The 21982-nt window shown below is 44.2% G+C and overlaps 1 protein-coding gene across 2 annotated transcripts in view; it reads left to right on the forward strand.

The window, feature by feature from the left end:
- The first annotated feature begins 1430 nt into the window (after positions 1–1430).
- DIAPH2 (diaphanous related formin 2) overlaps positions 1431–21982 on the forward strand; it is a 167078-nt gene continuing 146526 nt past the window's right edge. The window contains exons 1-4 of one of the 2 annotated variants that reach the window (XM_054289531.1): positions 1431–1566; positions 17444–17476; positions 19696–19872; positions 20727–20831. In XM_054289531.1, coding sequence (XP_054145506.1) covers positions 1450–1566; positions 17444–17476; positions 19696–19872; positions 20727–20831 — 432 coding nt within the window. In that variant the 5' untranslated portion in view covers positions 1431–1449. The remainder of the gene's footprint in view (positions 1567–17443; positions 17477–19695; positions 19873–20726; positions 20832–21982) is intronic. The other variant, XM_054289532.1, reaches the window with a different exon arrangement.

Consider the following 21982-nt stretch of genomic DNA (forward strand, 5'->3'; position numbering starts at 1 on the left):
CAACCTAGGTATGGTTAAGATGGTATCATAAACTATGTCCAAATAATTATTGTTAAAATCAACAGAATGAGAAAAAGGAAGATTTATACAGGAAGGAAGAGATGGATCTCAAAGGACATTTTAGAACAGAGCAGCTAGCCAGAGCTGGCCTATTTTATAACCTAACTTCTGCTGCCAAGATTCTACTTTGAGTTCCAGACACCTGCCAGTTTTAGAGCTGTCCTTTTATTTGAAAGGTGGTGTTGTCAGATTTTATCAACAGGTGTTCATTGCTGGATTTAAAAGGTAAATATTTCCCCCAGTACTCAAGTAAGCCTCAGAGAGCCACAAGAAATGGACAACTCCCTGAATCCCAGGTTTGTACCACTGTGTATGTATTAGACATAGTTCAGAAATTCACTATTCTGTCTTGTTTGTCTTTTGGGACCCTCTCCTAGAGAGCAAATTTATATCTGAATGTGAACTCCAAAAGATTGCCCTTGTCCCACCAAAACAACAGATCACGATGGTGTTTGTGACTGCTTATTCAACATAATTTAGCAGGTATTGATTCAGCTATACAACACAAAATGTACATTTTTCTTTTAAAATAGCCACAATATTGATATGAAGACATCTGTCAACATGACCCCTTTAATAACCAGACATGTGACCCGTGATTTTCCTCTGTTCATGCTGATACATCCTGAGAGTCCTTCAGTTTTCACAGCGAGGCTTGGCTGAAGGAAGGGATTCTGGATTCCACATAAACGGTTTAAGCAGTTCTCCATTGCTGTAATCCATGGGCACGGGCAGATAACTCAGATATTGTTCAGCCTGGGTAAGAGAGAGGCAGCTTTGGGGTGCTCTAAGCGCTCTTCCAACACCTACCGGGAACTTTCACCAAAGATTGGGCAAGGCAATTTACAAAAGCACGTAGAGACAGGACCTGGCGGAATGCGTTCAACCTGGAAAAGCGAAGGTTTCCATTCGATATTAGGAAGAAATCCTAATAGAAATCCTAATGCTGCGCGGCTGGGGCGGCCTTAAAGCACAGGCTGCCAGAGCAGCTGCGGCCGGCCCAGGATCGCTGGGCGTGCCCAAGGCCGGGTGGGACGGGCATTGCGGACACCTGTGCCAGCGGCAGTGCCCCGCCCACGGCAGGACGGGCAGTGCCGGCCCCTCCCAGCGCCCCGTGCCATAACCCCCGCCCGGGAAGCGCCCCGGCCTTTCCCCGTTCCCGGGGGCGTTCCGAGCTGCCCTCACGGCTCCGCCATTTGCTGCCCGCCGCCGCAGGGCGCAGGCGCGCGCCGCCCGCTCAGGCGCGGTGGCTCGGGCGGGCCGTGCGCGTGCGCGGCGGGGCCGGGGGAGCAGCGGAGCCGCCCCGGGCGGAGCGGGCGCGGGGGGCCCATGGGGCCGGTGCGGCCGTGAGCGCTCGGCTCGGCCCGGCGGGGGCGGCCCCGCGGAGCCATGGACGGACACGCGGCTCCGGGCGCGGGCGGCGAGGAGCCGCTGAGCTCCGGCAGGATGAACGCGAAGCGCGGCGGGCGCGCCGCGGAAGAGGAGAGCCGGAACAAGCCCAAGCTGGTGAGCGCGCCGGGAGCGGGCGGGGAGCGGGGAACGGCCCCGGCTCGAGCGGCCGCTGCGGCCGGAGGAGGGGGCGCGGATGCGGCGCTCCCGGCGGGGAACGCGGGGCGTGGGAGCCTTGCCGCGGATTGGCGGTTCCGCGCTCCGGGGCTCCGTGCGGGTTCGGGGGAGGCAGAGCCCAGAAGGGCCGGGCTGCGCTGCCGCTGCTCGGGGCCGGGCGGGGCCGGGGTGGGCGCTGGGCGCGGGCGGCGGCGGAGTTCCCACGCTCGGGAGGGGACAGGGACGGGGACAGCGGCAGGGACAGGGACAGCCACAGGGACAGCGCTGCTCCGCAACCTGTGCCCGCTCGGCGGCCGGAGCCGGGTGCGGCCGGCCCCGCTGAAGCATCCAGAACCATCGCGGTGATCGCCGTGCGAACCACGTGCTTGCCAATGGAACCTCTCACTGCATGGGAAAACAATCTCACAAACTGGGTGGTGTCTTATGGCTTTTTGGAACGTAAATCCTGTGTAGGACTGCGGTTGCTTATAATGGCTGTGCTCTTTGGTTAGTTCACTGGCAGAGCTGATAAATCAAAATACAGGTGGAGTTCAAGGCAGCATCACTGGGTTGTATCACAGTTCATACGTGCTGCAGCAGCAAAAGCTGTAATGTGACAGTGTTTACATTTTATTGTTTACATTTGTCAGTTGCACGTGTTGAATCGACCCCGTTTAACTCAGTTCTTGCTGTATTTCCAAAAGCAACAGTGTAGCAGACACGTATAACTCACTGAGTCTTCTCTTTGGAGAGAGTACTCAAGTTACAAACTTTATTTAACCTGTTGCAAGGGCTTTCCCCGATGCTGGTAAAACTGTATCGCTATTGAAGTTCTCCCACCATGTGCTCCTTTAATGATTGTCTTCTGGCTTTTAGATAATCAGCCTGACTACTGCAGTTTGGATTCTTGTGGTTTGTTTGGGGTTTTTTCAGTTGTGCTTTTTTTTTTTGTTTTGTTTTGTTTTTTTTGTTGTTGTTGCTGAACATGAAGTTAGCGTTTGGGGACGTTGGTAAATTTAATGTTGAGGCATAGAAAAGTTACTGCAAGTTGTAATTGTTTCAGGGGATGACAATCAGAAGCATAAATTACGTTAACTGAACTTGTATTAAAATTGACTAAGTGTATCTTGGCAAAAGATAAGCACGTGTGGTGTTTTGTTTTGTTTCATGGTGTTATTGGAAACAAACTCGTGTTTCCTTGCATAGGATAAACTTTGTATAAACAGCACCTTTGGGTATGTTTATATAACTACCCCTACTATTTCCTGCTGAAGTATCTAAGATACTTTCCCTGCCTGAAGATTCCTGCAGGGAACTGATTCAAAAATCACTCAGGGAAGTGCTTCTCTTGGTAGCTGGGAACATAAACTTGAATTTTGCTCTAGCAGTAGAGAACTCTGTTCTGATAGAAACGCATAATTTGAAAAATCAAAGTGAAATGAGCTCAAAATTGGGTTGAACAGGATGCCTATTTCCACTGCATGGTCTATTCACTTATTTTAGAATCACTAGAATAAACTTTCATTGTTCCATTGAGTGGAAAAAAGAACATTATGTTAATATTTGACTTCATTCACAGCAGTGTGCATTTGTTTCTTGAGGGGGTGGATGATTGCAGTCCAGCAGCACCCTGGATCAGAGCAGGGATATATTGCTCAAATCAGAGCCTTCTGAAAGATAGCTTTGCCCTGGGGGAGGTGACTGGCCCTTGATGATGGAATTGAGTGAGTGGGTTGAATAGGAAAGCAGATTTTTTTTTTCACTCTGGACATGATGTACCTGACACAAAGAGAGATTTACTTTTGAGGGAGAAAAAGATTCAGGTGTGCTTTAAATTGCGTTGGAGTGACTGGACAGCCAGATTTACCAATTATTACCGTGGGTTTGTAAGGGAAGAACAAGGCTGTAATCAGGGAAAGGCTTCATCCATCATACAGGAGAGTAATCCTACAAAATTGTGCTGGCTTTGATTGGAATGAGGAGTTGGTTCTGCTGGGCTGGCAGTGTCCCCAGGCACTGGCAGAGCACTCTTACTTGTACCTCACCCCTGTTTGCTTTGTGCAAGATAAAGATGTGTTTGGGACCTGTGGCACGGAAGCCACGCTGTTTGTGCTGTGCTGAGCTGTCACTGAGCTCATATCCAAAGTTCCTCACAGCTGGGTGTGGAGATGTTCTTGGTTCATCTTTGTAACTCACAGCCCATGGAGTTTCATGGAGTGCAGAGATGAATTAGCCTGCAGTCCCTGTCAGGTGTTGGGTGTAATTCCAGGAGCTCAGACAGGAGTGTGCCTCCTCCCAAACTCACTTCACACATCCAGGGCAGTGCTGAGCAAGGGCTTGCTGGGAGAGCCTGTGCAGCTGCACACAGAGGAGAAAGTACTTCTGGTTCCTGGCACAGGAGCCGAAATTAGGCAAATCCTTGGGAAGGAGTCCAGAGGAATGATATTTTTATGATAAAAATGGCTCTAGGTGACAGAGGGCTAGGAGCTTAAGTCGTTATCCTGAGGGAAGGGGAACTAGAATAGAAAGGTGGAAGGTTTTTATTTCCCTGTTCTCTTCACCTGAAACTCAAAGCTGTGCAGTGCTTTCTGCCTGCAGACGTGCAGGGCTTTGTTTGGTGGGGATTTTTAGGGCTGCTGCCTGATCAATGGCACTTTTCCTGATGGGCAGGAAGCAGGACTTGGCTGTGGGGAGAGAATCTGTGCTGGGAAGGGAAACAACGCTTAAAGTATTCTCTGTAAGACAATTGACTATGTACACACACAAATAATTAAGGGCGAGCTGTATCAGGACTACTAATTCATTTACTTTCTGCTTTAGGTAGTTGGGAGAGGTGTTCAGGTTTCATGCCATTTGTTGAATGTGACTGAGCTGCACAATGAGAATTTAGTTCCAGTTTTTATAATAGTAAAGCAGTGTGTAAACTGAAGTATTTTACTGAAGTTTGGTATCAGTGTTAACAGCACCTAGACTCAGCTGCTGCTGAGGGAGCTCTGGGTTGGTGTTTTGGGTTTTTTTTTCCCCTTTTTTTCTCCCTGGCTTAAGGACTAGGGGTTGGAACAAGTGCCTGGTATTTTTGTCGTCATTTTTGTTTCCAGTGAAATGGACAGAAAAAAATCTAGATTGTTTTGGCAAACAATCATCTGATCTCACGTCAGCCCTGAGAATAGGCTGGCAGGAGGTGGCAGAGAGCAGCTCATGGGTTTGGCAACATGCTAAGTTGCTTGTTTTACAGCATGCCTGTTCTGCTAGGGCAAACACTCCAAATTGAGGTTGTCAGGGAGATTGCTGGGATTCCTCTGTTGGTTAATGCTTAACTCAGATGTTCTTTGCTCTCCTCCACGCTTCAGTCACATGGGAAATAGATAATTCTGTCAGGGACCTAGGAAATGGGAGTGCTTGAGGGTGGCAGCTCTGGTTTACAGAGCTGGGGTAGCTTACCAAGGGCCTGGCTAGCTGAGCATCTTTGTGGTGGAGAGTTGAAGCCAGACTTTTGACAGAAGTTGATGGCAGAAGAAGGGGAGACAGAGGTCATAAAAAGGAGCTGGAGAGGAGACTAAAAGGGGAAGATGATTTGAAGGGTGATGAAGTATTTGTTGGTCAGAGACACTGAGATCAATGTTGTTGGAGGTTTTCAAGTTCTGAACCTGGACAGAGTCTTTAGCGTGGTGATGTGAATTTGGTGGGTGACCCTGGTTTTTGGGCTGCCTGAGAAAAGAGTGAGATCCTTTCAAACATCTGTGGTTCTGTGAGTCAGCACTTGAGAAGAGGTGCTGTAACAGGGTTTGGTGCTCTGGGAGTGGTAGAGCACTGCCTAACTAGAAATTACCATGGCCAGTGGTTTTGGTGGTGTTATTAATTCCAGTTAGTATCTCATGTCACTGTAGGATTAGCAGAAGCGTGTGGTGGCCAGGACATGCTCACACTCACTGCTGTACCCCCAGGCTCCCTCCAGGTCTGTGTGGGAGCTGCTCAGTGCAGGATTCTCCACTTCCTACAGACCACATTTCTGACAGGGGCTGCCTTCTGAGTGTGATGTGGCCTTTAAATCAGATTAGGAGAAAGATGTTGTGTAACTTGCAAAACAAATTGTTAGGGGGAAGAGAGAGCTCCTTTAATTGGAGAGCAAGAGGATTTGGTGATTCACCCAAGGAGCATCTCATATTTTGTTTTAAAAGCAGAAATTGTTTGTGCTTAACACTGAAGTCTTTTAAACCATGTGAGCTTTGAGAAAAAGCTAGGAACTCAGCATTCTGACTAATGTGCCACAACCTGGCATCAAACAGTGGGATAGAAGTTTTTATGAAGTCACTTTAAAACAGAAGTAAGCTGAATGTGCTTGGGAGAGGTTTCCCAGCTGTGCTGCACCACCCATAGGAGTGATTTAAGTTGTGCCTATCAATCCCTGTCAGACAGACTGTGTGCTGCAGCACCCAAGGAAAAAATAAAAAAGGCAGTGTTCTTCTTGCATGACTCCTTTAGATATCTGTGCACTGCATACGTGAACTATGAGTCAGGTTGAGCAGAGATTTTTGGCAATCAAATCAAATGTCTTTCATTTGAAATCACAGTGTCTCTGAGTGAGATCTGTGCACGCCTGCAGAGGGTTCTTGTTTCAAGTATATGCTTGAGGAAGTGCACCAAAATGCTTGTGTTCTAAAAGAGTCTTGGGATAATCAGCTCAAAGTCAGGATATTCCAGCAAGCAAAGCTGTCCTGGGGTGACTTTATGATGCTGGTACCCCCATTGGGCTGTCTAACCCAGAAATAATTGTGCACCTTTACGGCTGGTTCTGAGAGGAAAGAGAGGGAAGAAGAAGCACACAGTTCTCCCAAATTTGCCCTAAAACAGGACAGAAGTTATCAAGGGTGCAACCATTACTGAAAAGTAAAATTAATGTCTTCTGGAACTTCTGTTGCTTGGAGCTATCCTGGTCAGGCACTGCATGGAAGGCAGGGCTGCCTTGGTGCTGATGTTTAGGTAAATGCTGGAGCCTGTAATGGGAATTGCTGTTGACACCGTGTGAGCTGATAGAGACAGTGATAAGCCTGTCTGTGGTAATGAAACTTCCTGAACGACTCCTTGTGAGACAAAGCTGTAGAGCACTTGTGTACCTACAGGAAGCTTTGCAAACAGAGCAGATGCCACCAGGCTGGGCGAAAGGCAGCTGTGAGAGCTGGCAGTGGGCACAGCAGGTGGAGGTGGTGCTGGCTGGGGCTGCAGGCAGCTGCTGCTGGATGTCCAATGTGCCAGGATGAACTTTGGTTCTGGTGTCCCACAATTGGGATTGCTGGTGGCCCAGCAGAAGGAAACGATCTGCCTCTCCCCATGGAGTGGGCTACAAGATAACTTCATGTTTTCTGCATCATTTGCAGTTCTCTGGAAGTAAACAGTAAAGCAGTAATGCCTAATAACATCCCTCTGCTTCTTTTCATCCTTGTCCAAATTGAGAGTACAACAAGCAATGTCACTTGCTGCTGGAGCAACTCTCAATTTCAGTTTGTTCTTCATCACTTTGCTTGTTCAACCTTGAAGCACACGAAGTTAGGAGATTACTCAAATGAGTGGTTTTAGCAGTTGCTTGAAGCTGTTATATCATTATTCCTTACCAAAAAGCAATAATGCAGTAACTTTGTTTAGGAGAAAATAAGGGGTTTTTTTCCTAAAATCAGCTATGGTGGCAGAGCAGATAATTTTGGGAGATTGAAATAATTGAAAAACCTTCTTTAGTATTTGTGTAGCAATTGATAAAGCTGCAGGTAGGCAAAGGTAACTTGTCTCAAACTTGCATGTTGGTTTTCTATCAAACTGATCTTCAAATCTTGTGAGTGAAGTGGTTTTTGCTGCAGCATTGGTGTAGTGAGCAGCCCAAGGATTCCCACCTGTGGCTTCTCCCGGCAGATAGGTGGGATGTTGTGTGACAGAGGTAGCACTAACACAGCCTGCAAGGGAATGTGTTCTACCTGGTAACAATAAATGGTGTGGGAGAAAGGGGTGCCAGGGCAAGAATTGGCTTTTTTAGGGAGCAGCACTCCCTGCTCCCCTTGGTGCTCTGCTGACATCAGTTCTGTGAGGCAGTGGGACGGGCAAGGTCCTGAAATGAACCTGTCAGAACCATCCCTGTGCTCTTGGCTCTTCTCTGATTATTTGCTGGAACCAATGAGACTGGAATTATGGCACATTATAACTCCTCCTGTTGGATGAATCTGTCTAAAGTTCATCCACCAGTTCCATGGAATTGTGTCTGCTTTTCAGCCCTCCTCTCCTGGTCACCTGGACATGATGTGATAGCAGCACAGATCTGAGAAGGACCTGCTGTGGCAGTGAAATAATAATGTGATGTACATCATAATCTAAATCATGGACTCTTCTGATTTATAGAAATGGAGAAATACCTTGAAAATTAAATTCCAGAACAAGCCACACATGGGAATTTTATGGTTTGCTACAGCTCCTGAAGGTTTTTGGTTCACCTGGGTGTGGTAATATTTGGCCTGAAGGTGTAGTGCAGAGTGTCGTGGCACCACACCTTGTGTGTTGTGTGAGGCAGGGTTGTTGTGAGGAGTTTCTAATGGATACAGGCTCCTCCCGTGCAAACAGGAAACCCTGGGGAGGGAGGGAAGGGCAGAGCTGGGGTGGTGCTGGTGGCAGGCAGCCTTCTTGTCAGGCTCCCTTCCTTTGAGTGATCCTCAGGGAAATCCTTGGAGACAGGGGGGTATTGGGGAAAATGATGAATGTGGCCAATGTCTGATGTGTCTGCAGCCTGCACGTGTTCTTTGCATAGTGTTACTAGAAATCTTCTCAATTTGTAACAATTTAAACTTGTTTCAAAGGCTGAAAATGTTACTGTAAAAGCGACTGATTGAAAACAATGTCACTGGAAAAGGTACTGAGTTGTATTCGTTAGTGATTTTTTTGCGTGTGTAAATATATATTAACACACTTGCTGCTGCCCTACTTATAGTGGAAATATGAACTTTTCTTTTTATAACAAGACCCCATTAACACATTTAGTTTGTCCCTTTGAGTCAGAAAAAATACATAAGAACTTGCTTGAGGACTGTGTAACTTTGAGCGCTGCCACCTTGCAGTTTAGAACAAGTTTCTAAATAAAAAAAAATAAAAATCTGGGGAATAGTGGTGAAGAATCCGAACCCCTGTTCAGATTGCAGGACTGTTGCTCTTCAGCCAGGAGAGCAGCAGCTGTAATTTTAGGTTCCAGAGACTGAGGGAATTGCAGCATTGGTGGGTGCAGGTTGCTTTGAGGGACACGGCCGGGTTCTTGCTTCAGGGATTAGCTGGTCAAACATTAATGGCTTTGTCCTGGCTGGAGGCACAGGAACAAACTGCTCCATGCTATGTGTGCAGGTGTGAAGGTGAGAGGAAATAACCTGAGACCTTCAGTGTCCCCAGGGACACCTTTTTGTCACAGTTAGTTGGTTATTATGTGTTCACAGTGGCTCTGTAAAAATTCAGTTTGGGCTCAGGGATGGTGGAACAAGGCAAAATGAGTACTTGGTCAGGAGAAATGTTAGTTCTGCAGTTCATTACTCCTTCTTAATATGGTAGGAGCTAATGATGGTTGTTATAATGGCCTTTAAGGGTGCCTGTGGTTCAGTGTTTTTAATGAGTGTGGCTTTGTCAGGAACAAACACAAAGCCAACGTGAGATTCATTAGATTCTAGTCCCTAATAACAGAATACAAGCTGTTAATTCTTGTGCAGTAGAAAGTTTTCTGCTTCCTTGTCTGCATTTTGGTTCTTCGTGTTCTTTCTCTTGCTGTGAATTATTTTTGTCTGTTGAATTTGAGTAACTTCTGAAGTACTTTGGTTTCATAATGGAGCTGAGCTGGATGTTTGCATTTGTAATTGTGTGAGTACAGGAGGAGATGAGAACTTGACAGTTAATGAGTTGAAGTGGTTGTGTGTCCCAGCTGTATCAGAACAGGGGAGAATTTCCATAAAGAAGGAAGAAGACAAAGCACATCAGGCTGGGAATAGGCACTGGTGCCATGCACGTTTGAATTGTTGGGCCAAGTTCCACAGTGCCACGGGAGCTGAGCCCAGTGCCGTCCCTCAGGCTGGCCCTGCCCCTCCTGGGAGCTGCACAGTGACTTTATCTGATTTGTGCATACTGAAGGGAGCGGTACAGTAACAAATTCACAGCACTGAGTTTTGTTTTCATCCTCCAGTTTATTGTACCTCGGTGGAGATGTTCCCAAACTGGAAAGGTGAAGAGTGCAGCAGAGGTTTGGTGAAGGTTCTGCCTGAAAACCAGAAAGGCAATTTTCGTTTTTAATATGCATTCATATTTGAACTTCAGACAGAGCTTGGGTGGATAGGACAGGCTTCCTAAATCCATTAAGGTTGGTTTATACTGTTCGGTGATTCAGACTAATTCCTGAGTGCCTTCTAAGATAAGCAATATTCCCATCAGTTAACATTTGATATTTCAAAAGAGTTGTGTTGTGAAAAACCTTTATAAGATTCATGTAAGTGTCCTGGGGTAGCCAAAGCACACTGAACACATAATATTAAGATAAACCTTTTTTTTTTTTGCTTATCTCCTTTAGATCTCTTTTAGCAGAAAATAACAGATTCTCCATAATCTGTGACAAGTTTCTCTAAGTGTCCTGAATTCCAGTTTCTTCATAATAGGGACCCTCACCTGTACTGAAGTGATACCATGGGATTCCTCGTTATGACGGACAATGTAATTCCTCTCTGTTCACATGCTGCTTCATTTCCTACTTCCCCAAAGGACAAATAATCTTCTGAGGATGCTGTTACAAACAGGAAAGAACAGGGAAGAGAGCAGGAAGACCCGGAGTGTGACACAGCAGCTGCACATTGTTCAACCCAATACTCTTTGCCTGTTGAGTACTTTGTGGTCCATGCCAATGGAAATTATTTAACTTTGAATTTCAGTTCTGTGAGGAAAAGCCAGAGTTCCCTGCTATGGCAGCAGCACTACTCATTTTTCCAGGTTTTAGCATCACATCATTTATTATTAAGTGAGAAAAAAGGGGCTTTACCACCAGCTTATTGCAACGCAGGGATCAAATACTGCTCTGATTAAGTACTTGCTCTTTACTTGTAGGTCTGTCTTGGAAGGCAGACAACATTATTCTAAGAAGTTGTTGACATGATCCCTGGGACCATGTTCCAAGTCTGCTGAGTACAGACAAATGAATGTTCTTCACAAGGAATTGCAGCTCCTTTGGCTCCCTGCACCCCTTGTGCTGCCAGCTTGTTTGTGGGCTGTGGTTTGGTTGGTTGGATTTTCTTACTACTTACAAAACAACCCAAACAATGCAGATACACATGTTCTCACTTTCTCAGAGCCTATCAAAGGCAATCTATTCCATTTTCCAGGAACTGCCCAGTATCCAGTGAAGCTCCTGCAGCTTGCTGTGGGTGTTCTGCTTTATTTTTAAGTGCATCAGTCCTCTCCCAACAGATGCATTCTGCCAGTTTAACTTCTCAAATGGTTTTGTAGGAAAAATCCAAATGGAGTCTGACACTTATTTCAGTGTTTACTGTACCCACAAGAGCAAGAGATGTTCGACACAACCACCAGCATGCAGTGAAAAATCTTCCCAGATCCATCTCTGCACAGAACAGCAAGAGAAGTTTAGAGAAGCTGAGCCTGTCCCTTGCAGGGCTGTTGGGCTGTCCTGTGCACCTTGTCAGAGAGGAAGCAAGTAAGCTGAAATGAAAAAAGTGTGTAAGTATTAGAGTGAAGAAATTTCTCAGAGCAGTTTCTGCTTCAATTTTTAAGATAATTTCAAACCAACTCTGTCAAGTCAAGTTGCTCCTCTTGAGAGAAAATACTTGGGTTACAACAAAAGATTAATTTCAGGTTCAAGGTGTGTGATTGTGTTAAAAGGGTAAAAACTAGGATTGCAGCTCAGTGAGAGCAAAGGTGACTCTTGTCATGATGAAAAGGTGTCTCTTGGGAGAGTGAGGCACAAAAGGAGTCCTGCTCTCACCCCTCTCCATGGCCCACTCAGAGCTGTGCACCAGCTCCCACTCAGCCCAGAGCTGCCCGGTGTCCCAATGAGCACCTGCACCCAGGAGGGCCAGAGCAGGGAGCAGCAACTCAGTGCACATCAAATATTGCTATCACAAATACTGCTGTGTGCTGCCCCTGGCATGGAAGCAAAGAGCTCCATCCCACTGCTTGTATCTCAATATAAATTTGAGATAAAGTCTGCACTTACTGTGTCAGGAGGTGTTTTGACATAGTTTTTCCAGTTTAACTGTTCCGGAATATTTCAAAAGCACTTCACCTTAACATTATACCAAAAAAGCAAAAGCCAAGTTCCCTAAAAAGTCAAAGATCAAGTGAACCACAGTTTAATTTGAAAACCACAGTTTTTGAAAAGGAGGCAGCAGAGATCCAGTGCTGAGCGTGGTTCTGCTTTGCAGAAAAGCAGCTTTGCTCTTTCCAAGGTCTAATTTGCAGAACTTTTAACAGCAAACTGTTGATAGTTTGAAGTGAGGAATATAGAAGCTGTAGAGCATCCTGAGGAGAGCCTGTGTTTTTGTGCTATGAAGATGATGCTGTCTCTAATGAAAAGCATGCTGCACCTCCACAATGCACGTTTCCTGCCATGCAGGGTGCCCAGGGAGCAGAGCAGGGCCCAGCTCCCGGCTCTGCCTGGGGAGCAGGGATGTGAGCCCTTGTCTGATACAGCTGCTGGTGGGAAGTGTTTGGATTTCAGCTGTGGCTCTGGAAAATGCCAGGATTCCTTCATTTGCCTCTGCACTGGCAGATGTGTCTCGGATCAGCCTAACCTGATCTGGGTGTCCTGCTGCCACCCTCGCCCTGTGTCTCACACCCAGCGATTTTGTTGGCTTAGACTGACATAAACTGCAGCTTTTGGAAAAAGCTTATAATTTTCTTCTGTTTTTAAAGCTTACTTATCAATGAGCACCTAGAAAACCTTGTCTGAAACAAACTTTTCAAAACAGTAATGGCACTTTGAGCTTCAAATTTTATATATATATATATATATATATATATAAAGTTCAGGTATTTTCCTCAACTCCTTTTCTGTCTTCAGTTGCAAAGCTGATGAAATTGACTGTTTGTTTACAGTGATTTTTTTTTTCCAATTTCTGAATTAATTTGATTCTTTACAAACCTCAGCCCCTGGCGTTTGTGAGGGGAGTGTCTGATATCATCCCCATCCTCTGGCATCTGTTCCCTCCCTTCTGTTTGGGAGCAGTGCTGAGGCATCTCCCAGCAGGTGATTAAGGATTGATGCCCTCTGCTGTTAATGATTTACCAGCCTGGCTGACCCTTGGGCTTTATTTAGCACGAGGAATTATCAAATTTATTTCTGGAGCATTGCTCATTTGTGGACGGTCATTTTCCTGGGGAAAAAGTGCAGAAAGTGGGCAAAGCTGGCAGCTTCCCTCAGGGAGGTGGTGCCATCCTGCCCTGACTCAGGGATGCCAGCACTTCTCCATCTGCATTTGGGCAGCCCATGCTTCCCTCCATGCTCAGCTCTAGGTTGAGCCTTAATTTAAAACGTTGAATAATGCACATTGAAGGAGCTTGTGAAGCAAGCAGCTGCAAGGCAAACAAGATTTTTTCCATATGGTGTCATATAGCCCAAATGTAAATGTACAACAATAGTAACAAAACCATTGGTATTGCTCAATTCAAGTGTTTTGGAGGAAGCAGATGGATTACAACAGTCATTTCAAGGTTTTTCTGAAAGCATCGTGAATGCTCCTCAAAGTGTGAAAAATATTATGCTAAAACAAACATTAGTAATAAAATTAGCAAAAGTATAATTCACAAAATGTCAGGTATACTTCATCATGGGTAAAGATCTTGAAAGGCCTAAATGAGTGTGTAGTCCTGGTTTCTGCACATCAGCTTTTATAGCTTGGGTATCTTTTCACCATTTCCTAGGTGCCTTTTCAGATTTAATTCCAAAGCTGAATATGTTAACAGATGGTTAAATTGTCTAATGGGAACATTATTCATTCTCTGAACTGAAGAACAGAGGTTGTAGGAGTGAATTCTGTTTTGTGACTAAGACCTAGATTCAAGATGCAGACAACTTTTAATACTTCAAATATTAGCCAGGCTGGGATTTGTCCCTTTAAACTCCTTGGGTTCAGGTGCTCATTTGGGAAGTTATTCCTTTCCTGCTTGTATGCAAATTAAAAGCTCTTGTCCTTGAGTGGGGCTTTACCATGGCTTTTGCAGGTGCTGAAGGTGAGGTAAATTTTAGAAAATGGAAATATCAGCACAGTAAAAAAAAATCAAAGTTGAGAGAAGGTGAAGTTTCTGGTTGCTACCCCTAGAAAATGAGCTTTAGTGGGAGCTGTTCCCTGAGCTTGCAGCCTGGCTGCAGAAATGGGTGTTCCAGCACATCACACTTTGCTGGGCAGTAAAGTGAAAATTGCTGTTAGGTTTACAAGTTCCCCAGCTGATCATTGTTCATTCTGCACGTGGTGATCTGGGAGTTACTGTACTGCTGATTTGATTTTTGTGGTGAGACTGAGACTCCTGAGCATAACAATTAAGAAGATGAGAAAGTAATACTTAAAAACAATCAATCCATGTAAATGCACCTCAGTGTACAACTCATGCCCAGCTTAAGTGATTTGGAAGGTTTTATTAAAACACAAGTTAGGAAAAGGTATAAAAAAGTAAACTTGCTGTGAATTTCGTATTAAAAGTTGGTGCAGTCACCTCAAGTGATTGAGTTCTGTGGATGTGACATTGTTGCTGCCTGCCTTGTTTGCATGAGGATGCACTGATTTCTGCATCAGGAAATGTAGTGATCCACAAATATCTTTCTACTGTTTTCATGTGCAAGATTTCAATTACTCTGAATATTAACTTGGCTGAGACCTTTTGAGATAAAGAATTGTCTGGTGCAGGTGCATTAGTATATGCTATTATTTTCGTGTGATTTTCTGTCATGATCTGTCTGTGCTTATAAAAGTAGCCAGATGCACAGAGTAAACTCAGACTGGGAAGAGGGACTAGAAAATGATATTAACTGTTGATGGACTGGAAAGGCTGTTTGAAAGGAAGAAGCTCTATCACTTCAATCTATTAAGTACAGAACTAAGTAAATGAGTAGGAAGTGGTTCTCTGGTATAGATGCTGAAGAAATTCTGTGCTTTGTGTTGATATTTTAACTAGGAGAGAGAGATGATCTTCAGCTGCCCTAAATTGTATATGTGTTTTAGATATAAATGTTAATTTGATATCCCTTATCTGCAAGTGTTTCCCCAGGGATTTTTGTGAAGCCTTTTCCCTTGGGCTGCTCCTGCAAAACAGGGACTCAGTGTCTGTAACAAGCCAGGAAAGTGCAGATTTTTCTGTCTTGTGTTGCTCTGGCTGCCTCATAGATGGCAGAAAGAATAATGCTGGAGGACTACAGAATCTACAATATCTTAAATTTCCTTCTAGGGAGGTAAACTACTTTTGGGTTATGTTCTGAAATCAGCCTGCAAGTGCAATTTCTTTGTTAGCACAAGAGATTGTCAAATGCTGTGAGGATCTAGGTGCAGAAGTGCCTTGGCTTTGCCTGCAGCTCCTTGCAGTGTCTCTGCTACCTGTTAGATGTGCTGCTTATCTCGAGTGGCTGCTGGCAGCAGTGGAGTTGTGCACCAGACGGAAATCTGGGTCTGAAAAAATGCAGTGTGCTATCTTGTTTTAGTATTCTGTACTTTGCCCAGAGGAGTTTGAGTGACAAATGCAATATAAGTGTAGAGATGGGGTAGATGATCCTGTTCCAGCTTCTGGCAGAGATTGACAGTACTTAAATGAGAAGGGGAAAAAATGTTCTCATACAAGTAGTTCCTAAAATGTATGTGGAGTTTCAGAACTTCTTGCTTGCCTGGCTGTCTCTTTATTAAAAATGGGGTCAGGCTTTACTTCATTTTTCTCTGCAGTCTCAATTAAAAGGCTTATTTGCCAGAGTGGTAAGTGCACATCTTAGTTTTGATTTCAAAACGATAAATTCCATATTTATGAATTATAAGCCCAGGTGAGGGAAATACAGGGGAGGTGTAAGGAAGGGTGTTAAGATGTGGCAGTTTGGAAGGTGAAAGGTTGGTCTCAACATCTGGATGTGCAGATGTGTGTCAGGCTCAGGTGGAGCTGGTTCAGAACAGCCCATCTGGTGCTGTGCCCTAGGTTTGTGTCCAAAGCAGCACAGACAGAAAGAACCCCCCGGTGCTTCAGCTCTTGCTGAACAGCCCTTCCCAGTCTGCAGGATTTCTGCTTCTTGTGAGCTCCATCCAGGAGCAGGGTGGGTAGCCTGGAGGTGCAGACACAGCTGGGACAGCTCATCCACAGTGACCAAAGACATTCCAAAACGTTTTACATCCTGCTGGGCAGTAAAGGCAGGGCTGCAGGGCGAGGAGGAGCAGTTTTCCAATTCATCAGGTGCTCAGAAACTGGGTACACAGTGGCCTGCTGGTGCCAAATGATGGCTTTTTTATTTGTTTCTTTATTTTCTTTATTCCCATCAGTTATTACATTATCTTTATATCTCACCCATCAAGTGTTTCTTGCTTTTGTACTTTTGATTGGCTCCATGATCCTGCTGGGATGGAATGAATGGGGACTGACCCGTGAGCTGGGCTCAGTCCTCTCCACTGTCCCACGGACTTCTGAATGCTTCTCAAATTCTGTCCCCCATGAGGTCTAGACCTGAACTCCTTTCATGGCTGCTTTGTGTCAGCTGATCAAGGTTCATGATCCAAATGTTTCCTCAATAATGACTGTTGATATTGGTGTGCAGTATGGGTGGCTTTTTTGGCCATGAATAAAAGTGTAACGCTGGTGATTGCTGTCAGCAGGATTTTCCTGCTCAGGAAGAAGTGACAAGGGAGGGAGGGAGGGAGGGTGGTTTGTGCATCATCACTTCAGCGACTCGAGCCAGTTCCTCTCCGGGCTGCCGTGACTCAGTGGCCAGCACAGTTGGCAGAGGCTGCAGGGCTGTGGGCACAGCCTGGGCAGAGCTCTGAGCTCACAGCCCCGAGTGCTGCTGGCCCTGCACAGTCTGGGTTTGTTGTGGGAGCCCTGCCAGGAGCCCTGGCTGCTCCTTTGGGCACCTCTGGGGCTTCGGGGGCATCAATTCCATACCCACAGGATGGGGTGCAATGGGCACAGCCTGGCTGCTCCTTTGGGCACCTCTGGGGCTTCGGGGGCATCAATTCCATAGCCACAGGATGGGGTGCAATGGGCACAGCCTGGCTGCTCCTTTGGGCAGCACTGGGGCTTCGGGGGCATCAATTCCATACCCTCAGGATGGGGTGCAATGGGCACAGCCTGGCTGCTCCTTTGGGCAGCACTGGGGCTTCGGGGGCATCAATTCCATACCCTCAGGATGGGGTGCAATGGGCACAGCCTGGCTGCTCCTTTGGGCACCTCTGGGGCTTCGGGGGCATCAATTCCATAGCCACAGGATGCGGTGCAATGGGCACAGCCTGGGCAGAGCTCTGAGCTCACAGCCCCGTGGTGCTGCTGATGCACTGCTGGCCCTGCACAGTCTGGGTTTGTTGTGCAAACCCTGCCGGGAGCCCTGGCTGCTCCTTTGGGCAGCACTGGGGCTTCGGGGGCATCAATTCCATACCCTCAGGATGGGGTGCAATGGGATGCAAGCTTGCTTTTTCACAAAAAAAAAAATGGACATTTCTTGTCCATTTGCCTGCAGTTTTTTAGAACCCATAGTGAAATTTCAAATGCTTTTTAATGTTAAGTTACATGAAACGGACTCCTTTATTCTGAAGCAGTAGGTAACGCTGTCTTTTTTTCTTTGATTTGTGTGTGTTGTTTTTTGTTTTTTTAATAGAATATTCAAATAAAAACTTTGGCAGATGATGTGGTAAGGTCTTTGTAGCATCTTAATTTGCAATGGTAACTCCACGCTGCATGCTACTTTACTCAATGTTGTGGACAAAAGAACATTCTTATAAGGATATTAAACATTAGATTTCAGAAAGTTGAGTGACTATTCCTAAAGATCTTAATTTTTGGCTTCAGTTGAAGAAGATTAATCATGATTTCTATTTGGAGAAACTTGCTTAAGCACATTTGAAATACTTCAGTAATACTGTGGCTATGTTGAAACTGTTGCTCAACAGCTGAAGTGTAATTTCTCTTGACCTTCTCTTTACCAGTGAATGGGCTGCAGTGCCTCTTCAAAGCTGGTTGCCACATGATTCAAGTGGAACCCTTTTGGGTAATAAATGTCCACTGAATGCCAAGGAACAAGTGTGTGCTCAGTAGCACTAACTTGATAAAGCTGAATTCTTTGAAACTCCTTCCAAAGTATTTTTTCAGAAAATTGATTTCATTAAAATTACTGCCTTGTATTATATATATATACAAAATAAAGCCAGACTGGTTCTTTAGTTAATGATTGTCTGCACATCTGAAATGAGGAAATGGTGCCTGGAAATCACACAGGAGATTCCTTTGTGTCTTTCCAGTGATCTCACCGGTGCAATCTAATTGAGCAAATTTGGTGTTAATAAGTTACACCTGAAACAGATGAAGTGTGGTGCAATTGGATCTTAAATGACTTTTTGTGACTGTTGAATGGTCAATATAAAACTGCATTTCAGGCACTGTCATATCCTTGGCTTTTCACTAGGCTATGCCCTAATTTTAGTTTCCAAAAGTGTAATTTAAACTATTCTAATAAGTAGAAAATTGATTAATGTTCTTGCTTTGTCAAAGGCATTAACTGTATCCTTATAGGTATTGTGCTTCTGTCCACAAATATAAAAATATCTAAGGAAGAAAACCTCAAAAAAAAGTTCAAAAGAAGTTCAAAGGGAATGCAGCTTATCTAGGGACACTTTCCTTCAGAGATTTAAGGTAATCTCATAGGATCTCAACAATAACAACAAAAACAATGAACAACAAAAATGAATAAAAAGAAACAAAGCAACAGAAAAATAATCTTTCTTCTTCATACTCCACAGCTCTCACTCTAGTGTCTCCACTCTGGACTAAAATGAATCAAAACTTTTGCAAACAAAGTCTGTCTCCATCAGACATTTCAGACCTCAGAGATGTCGTTTTGTTGTAGCCAGTATAAATTTTGGTTTTCATGTTTTGGTGGAGATGACAGTGACTGCTCTGAGTGATCCTGGTAACCCTACATAAGCTGCTGTTAGATGAAAGCACATCTTCATAAGGCTGTTGAGTGTCTGAAACAAATACAGGGCTGTTTGTGAATGCAAACAGTTCTTTGAGGAAAATTGCTGTATGCATGATGTTCTCAAATCGAACATATATATTTATATATATAAAAAATAAAGATATTAAATCAAAAAATTCAGACTTTTTTTCAGAATAGAGTTCTATGTTATAAATACAACAGAAATGGCCTTATAAGGAAGGTGCTGGTTATTTCCAACATTAACCCATAGCTGAGCATGCCTGCAGCCCAGGAGTGGGGCTTGGTGCCAGCCCTAACCCAGAGCCCTGGCAGTGCCTGGCCGTGTGTTAACCCTGGCGCTGCTGCTGTGGGAGCAACCCTTCACTGCCTTCCTAAAGCTCAGCACTAATTCCACCAGTTCCTCCTCAAAAACTCTTCAGGGGCTTAGGAACTATGCTTGGAGTATTAATGCCTCTACAAACTTTATTTTACTCCAGCAGGATGTTTTATAAGCCTGATGAACTTGTGAGTACCTCCTTCCCCACGCTGCCTTTTTCAGTTGTCCTCCAAAGACTTGTAGCCCTTTGGGTGAAGGGACAGTGGGCATTACCTTTGTGGTACCATATTTATTCGCTGTCAGGATAATTAGTAATGGGAGAAAATGAGCTGAAGATTTTGAAGTGCTAGGAGTTTAACCTAGCTGGTGCAATTTTGGATCAGTGAGAATTATTTAAATCCCTTTTGCATGTGACTTGTCATGAGTTTACCTTATATGTTATTGCCTTTCTGTGCAAAGTAATCTCTAAATATTAGAGTATTTTTACTTACAGTTCAGTTTAACTCTGCTGCTTGAATTAACTAAAAACACGTGCATTGCTGCCATCCAACTGGCTGCTTTTCTCTCTATTTCTGCATATTTTGGGATGTCTTTGCAGCGTGACAGAATCACAAGCTTCAGGAAATCAGCTGTGAAGAAAGAGAAGCCTCTCATTCAGCATCCCATTGACTCCCAGCCTTCCATCAGTGAGATCCCACATGCCCAGGCACTTGTTGATGAGCGCTGCATGAACTTATCAGAGAAAGAAGTTATGGATCTCTTTGAGAAAATGATGGTAAGATGTGGTGTGGGGAGAACTGCCCTGTTCCACTGGGCAGCTCTGCTCTGTTCAGTGGAGCTGTGAATGTCTTTTGAAGGATTGGATAAGTGTTAATTAACTCTTGCTTGATTTGCTTGTTAAGGGGTTAGTTTTTAACTTTTCCAAGTAATGGTAATTGAAGCAGACAATGGGTCTGTCTCACACACACTGAAGTTCTGTGACAAGGCTGCTCACCAGTTGTGATTGCAGAGCATTGACTGCTCTGAGGTGCCAGTCTGAAATTCCTTTGACTTTTAATGGCAAGCCTAGTCATGACTGCTAATGACTGCATTGTATTTAATCAGTTATCAAGTTAAAAGAAGTGTCCTAATAGATTTAATCTAGCAGAGCATTTTGACTTTTAGGCTTGTTTTAAATACATCAGTTGGAACAGTTTGAGCGCTATCCCTTCCACAAGCTACTAATCCATGTAATAACAGCCTTTGATTAGATAGTGCAGGAATGGTGTCCACTGGGATAAGATTTCACTGCAAACACAGGAACATCACAAGAGTTGGCACTTCTGCATCAACTTGAGATGTAGAATTGTTGTGCTTGTCCTCTAGTTTTACTTCTTGAGCCAAATTTTACAGATGTTAACTCCCTTTGATTCAGTTTAGATTTTGAGTAAGTCTCAAAAACAATGAACACTTGAGGGGACAGATTTAAATGAGAAAATCAGATAGGGCAAAATCAAACACAGATAAACAGGAAAAAGTCACTTCTGTTTGTTTGAAAATTAATTGTTTAACAAAAGTAGCTTAAAAAGAATGAAGACTACTGAAAATCCTGAGCTGTGTTCCTGATGTTGTGTGCCCTGGTTCTTTCAGGAGGACATGAACCTGAACGAGGAACGTAAAGCTCCTTTACGAGACAAAGACCTGAGCACCAAACGTGAGATGGTTGTCCAGTACATTTCTGCAACTGCCAAATCCGTAAGTACTCCTCTCAGGAAGGAGCCTGGCTTGGAGTCTTGGCCTTTTCAAGCTTGAGACTTGAATTTTTTTGTCTGGATTTATCTCAGAGTGGTAGGAAAAAATAAATGTGTACTTGCTAACACACTTGTGAATGCTGGCAGCTGCATCTGAGCAGTCAGTTTGCATTTGCGTTTCTGGGCAATGTCAAAACTTGGTCCTTTCTTGGAAACCATAAGAAATTGCAAATCCAATGATGTGGAGTCATGGATGGAACCTGAGCATATTTATGTGCAATTCATCTTAGAAATTTTTGGTACCCAGAGTTTCTTTGTGGTTTCAGTAGCAATGCATGTGCTAGACATTTTTAGTGAAAGGATGGTCTTTAATCCAGTTCCAAATTACATTTTGAATAGGAAAAATGTTTTGACTTTTCACTGATGTTGACTATTCTCTGTAATTTAATTGATTAACTCTTCATATAGAATTTTTGAAGTATGTCTTCTTTGCAAGAAGTGTAAGGAAATTGAAGACTGGATACACCAACATTTTTGGGGTAGAAAAATAAAATTTCAAGTAGTGAAGAGCTGCAGTTTATTTTCTGCAGTTGAACTTTTGTACTAATTAGTTATAAAATAGAGCAGCAATGCTTTGTGTGTGTTAAAAGTTGACTGTGGCAAATATAGAAGTAAGTAAAGATTATGTTGGTGTCTGGCTAAGGAATCCTTAAGCATAGACTGCAAGAAGTACAGTTGACTTGTTAACCTTGAAATCACCTCTGCAGAGTTCAATTTCAAAAATTAAGATGACAATGACATGCAAATATTATGCAAATGCCTTGCCTGAAACATTATAAACTTCAGTGAGGAGAAGTTTGTGTTATAATGGTGATGAAATGGTAATGAAAGTGGGGATTTAAGCTCTGAGAGGAGTGATGTTCCTGCATGAGTTCATCTTAAAGAAAATCCACAGTCCTTTAGTGTGTGCTGGAAGGAATCCAGTGCTTTAAGCATGGTCCAACTAAATGTACAAATTACTGGAGAATTATTCACGCTTAGGCAGTGAATGTTATGAACTATGAACTAGACTGTCTTTGGGAACTGTTAATTATGCTTTGTAAGGTTTTTATCTTCACTTGACGATCAATATTAAATCTGGAATTTTTCTTAGTG

This window comes from Melozone crissalis, unplaced genomic scaffold, assembly GCF_028551555.1.
Source record: "Melozone crissalis strain CALT ecotype California unplaced genomic scaffold, PUWL_Pcris_2 ptg000068l_1, whole genome shotgun sequence".
NCBI lineage: Eukaryota > Metazoa > Chordata > Aves > Passeriformes > Passerellidae > Melozone > Melozone crissalis.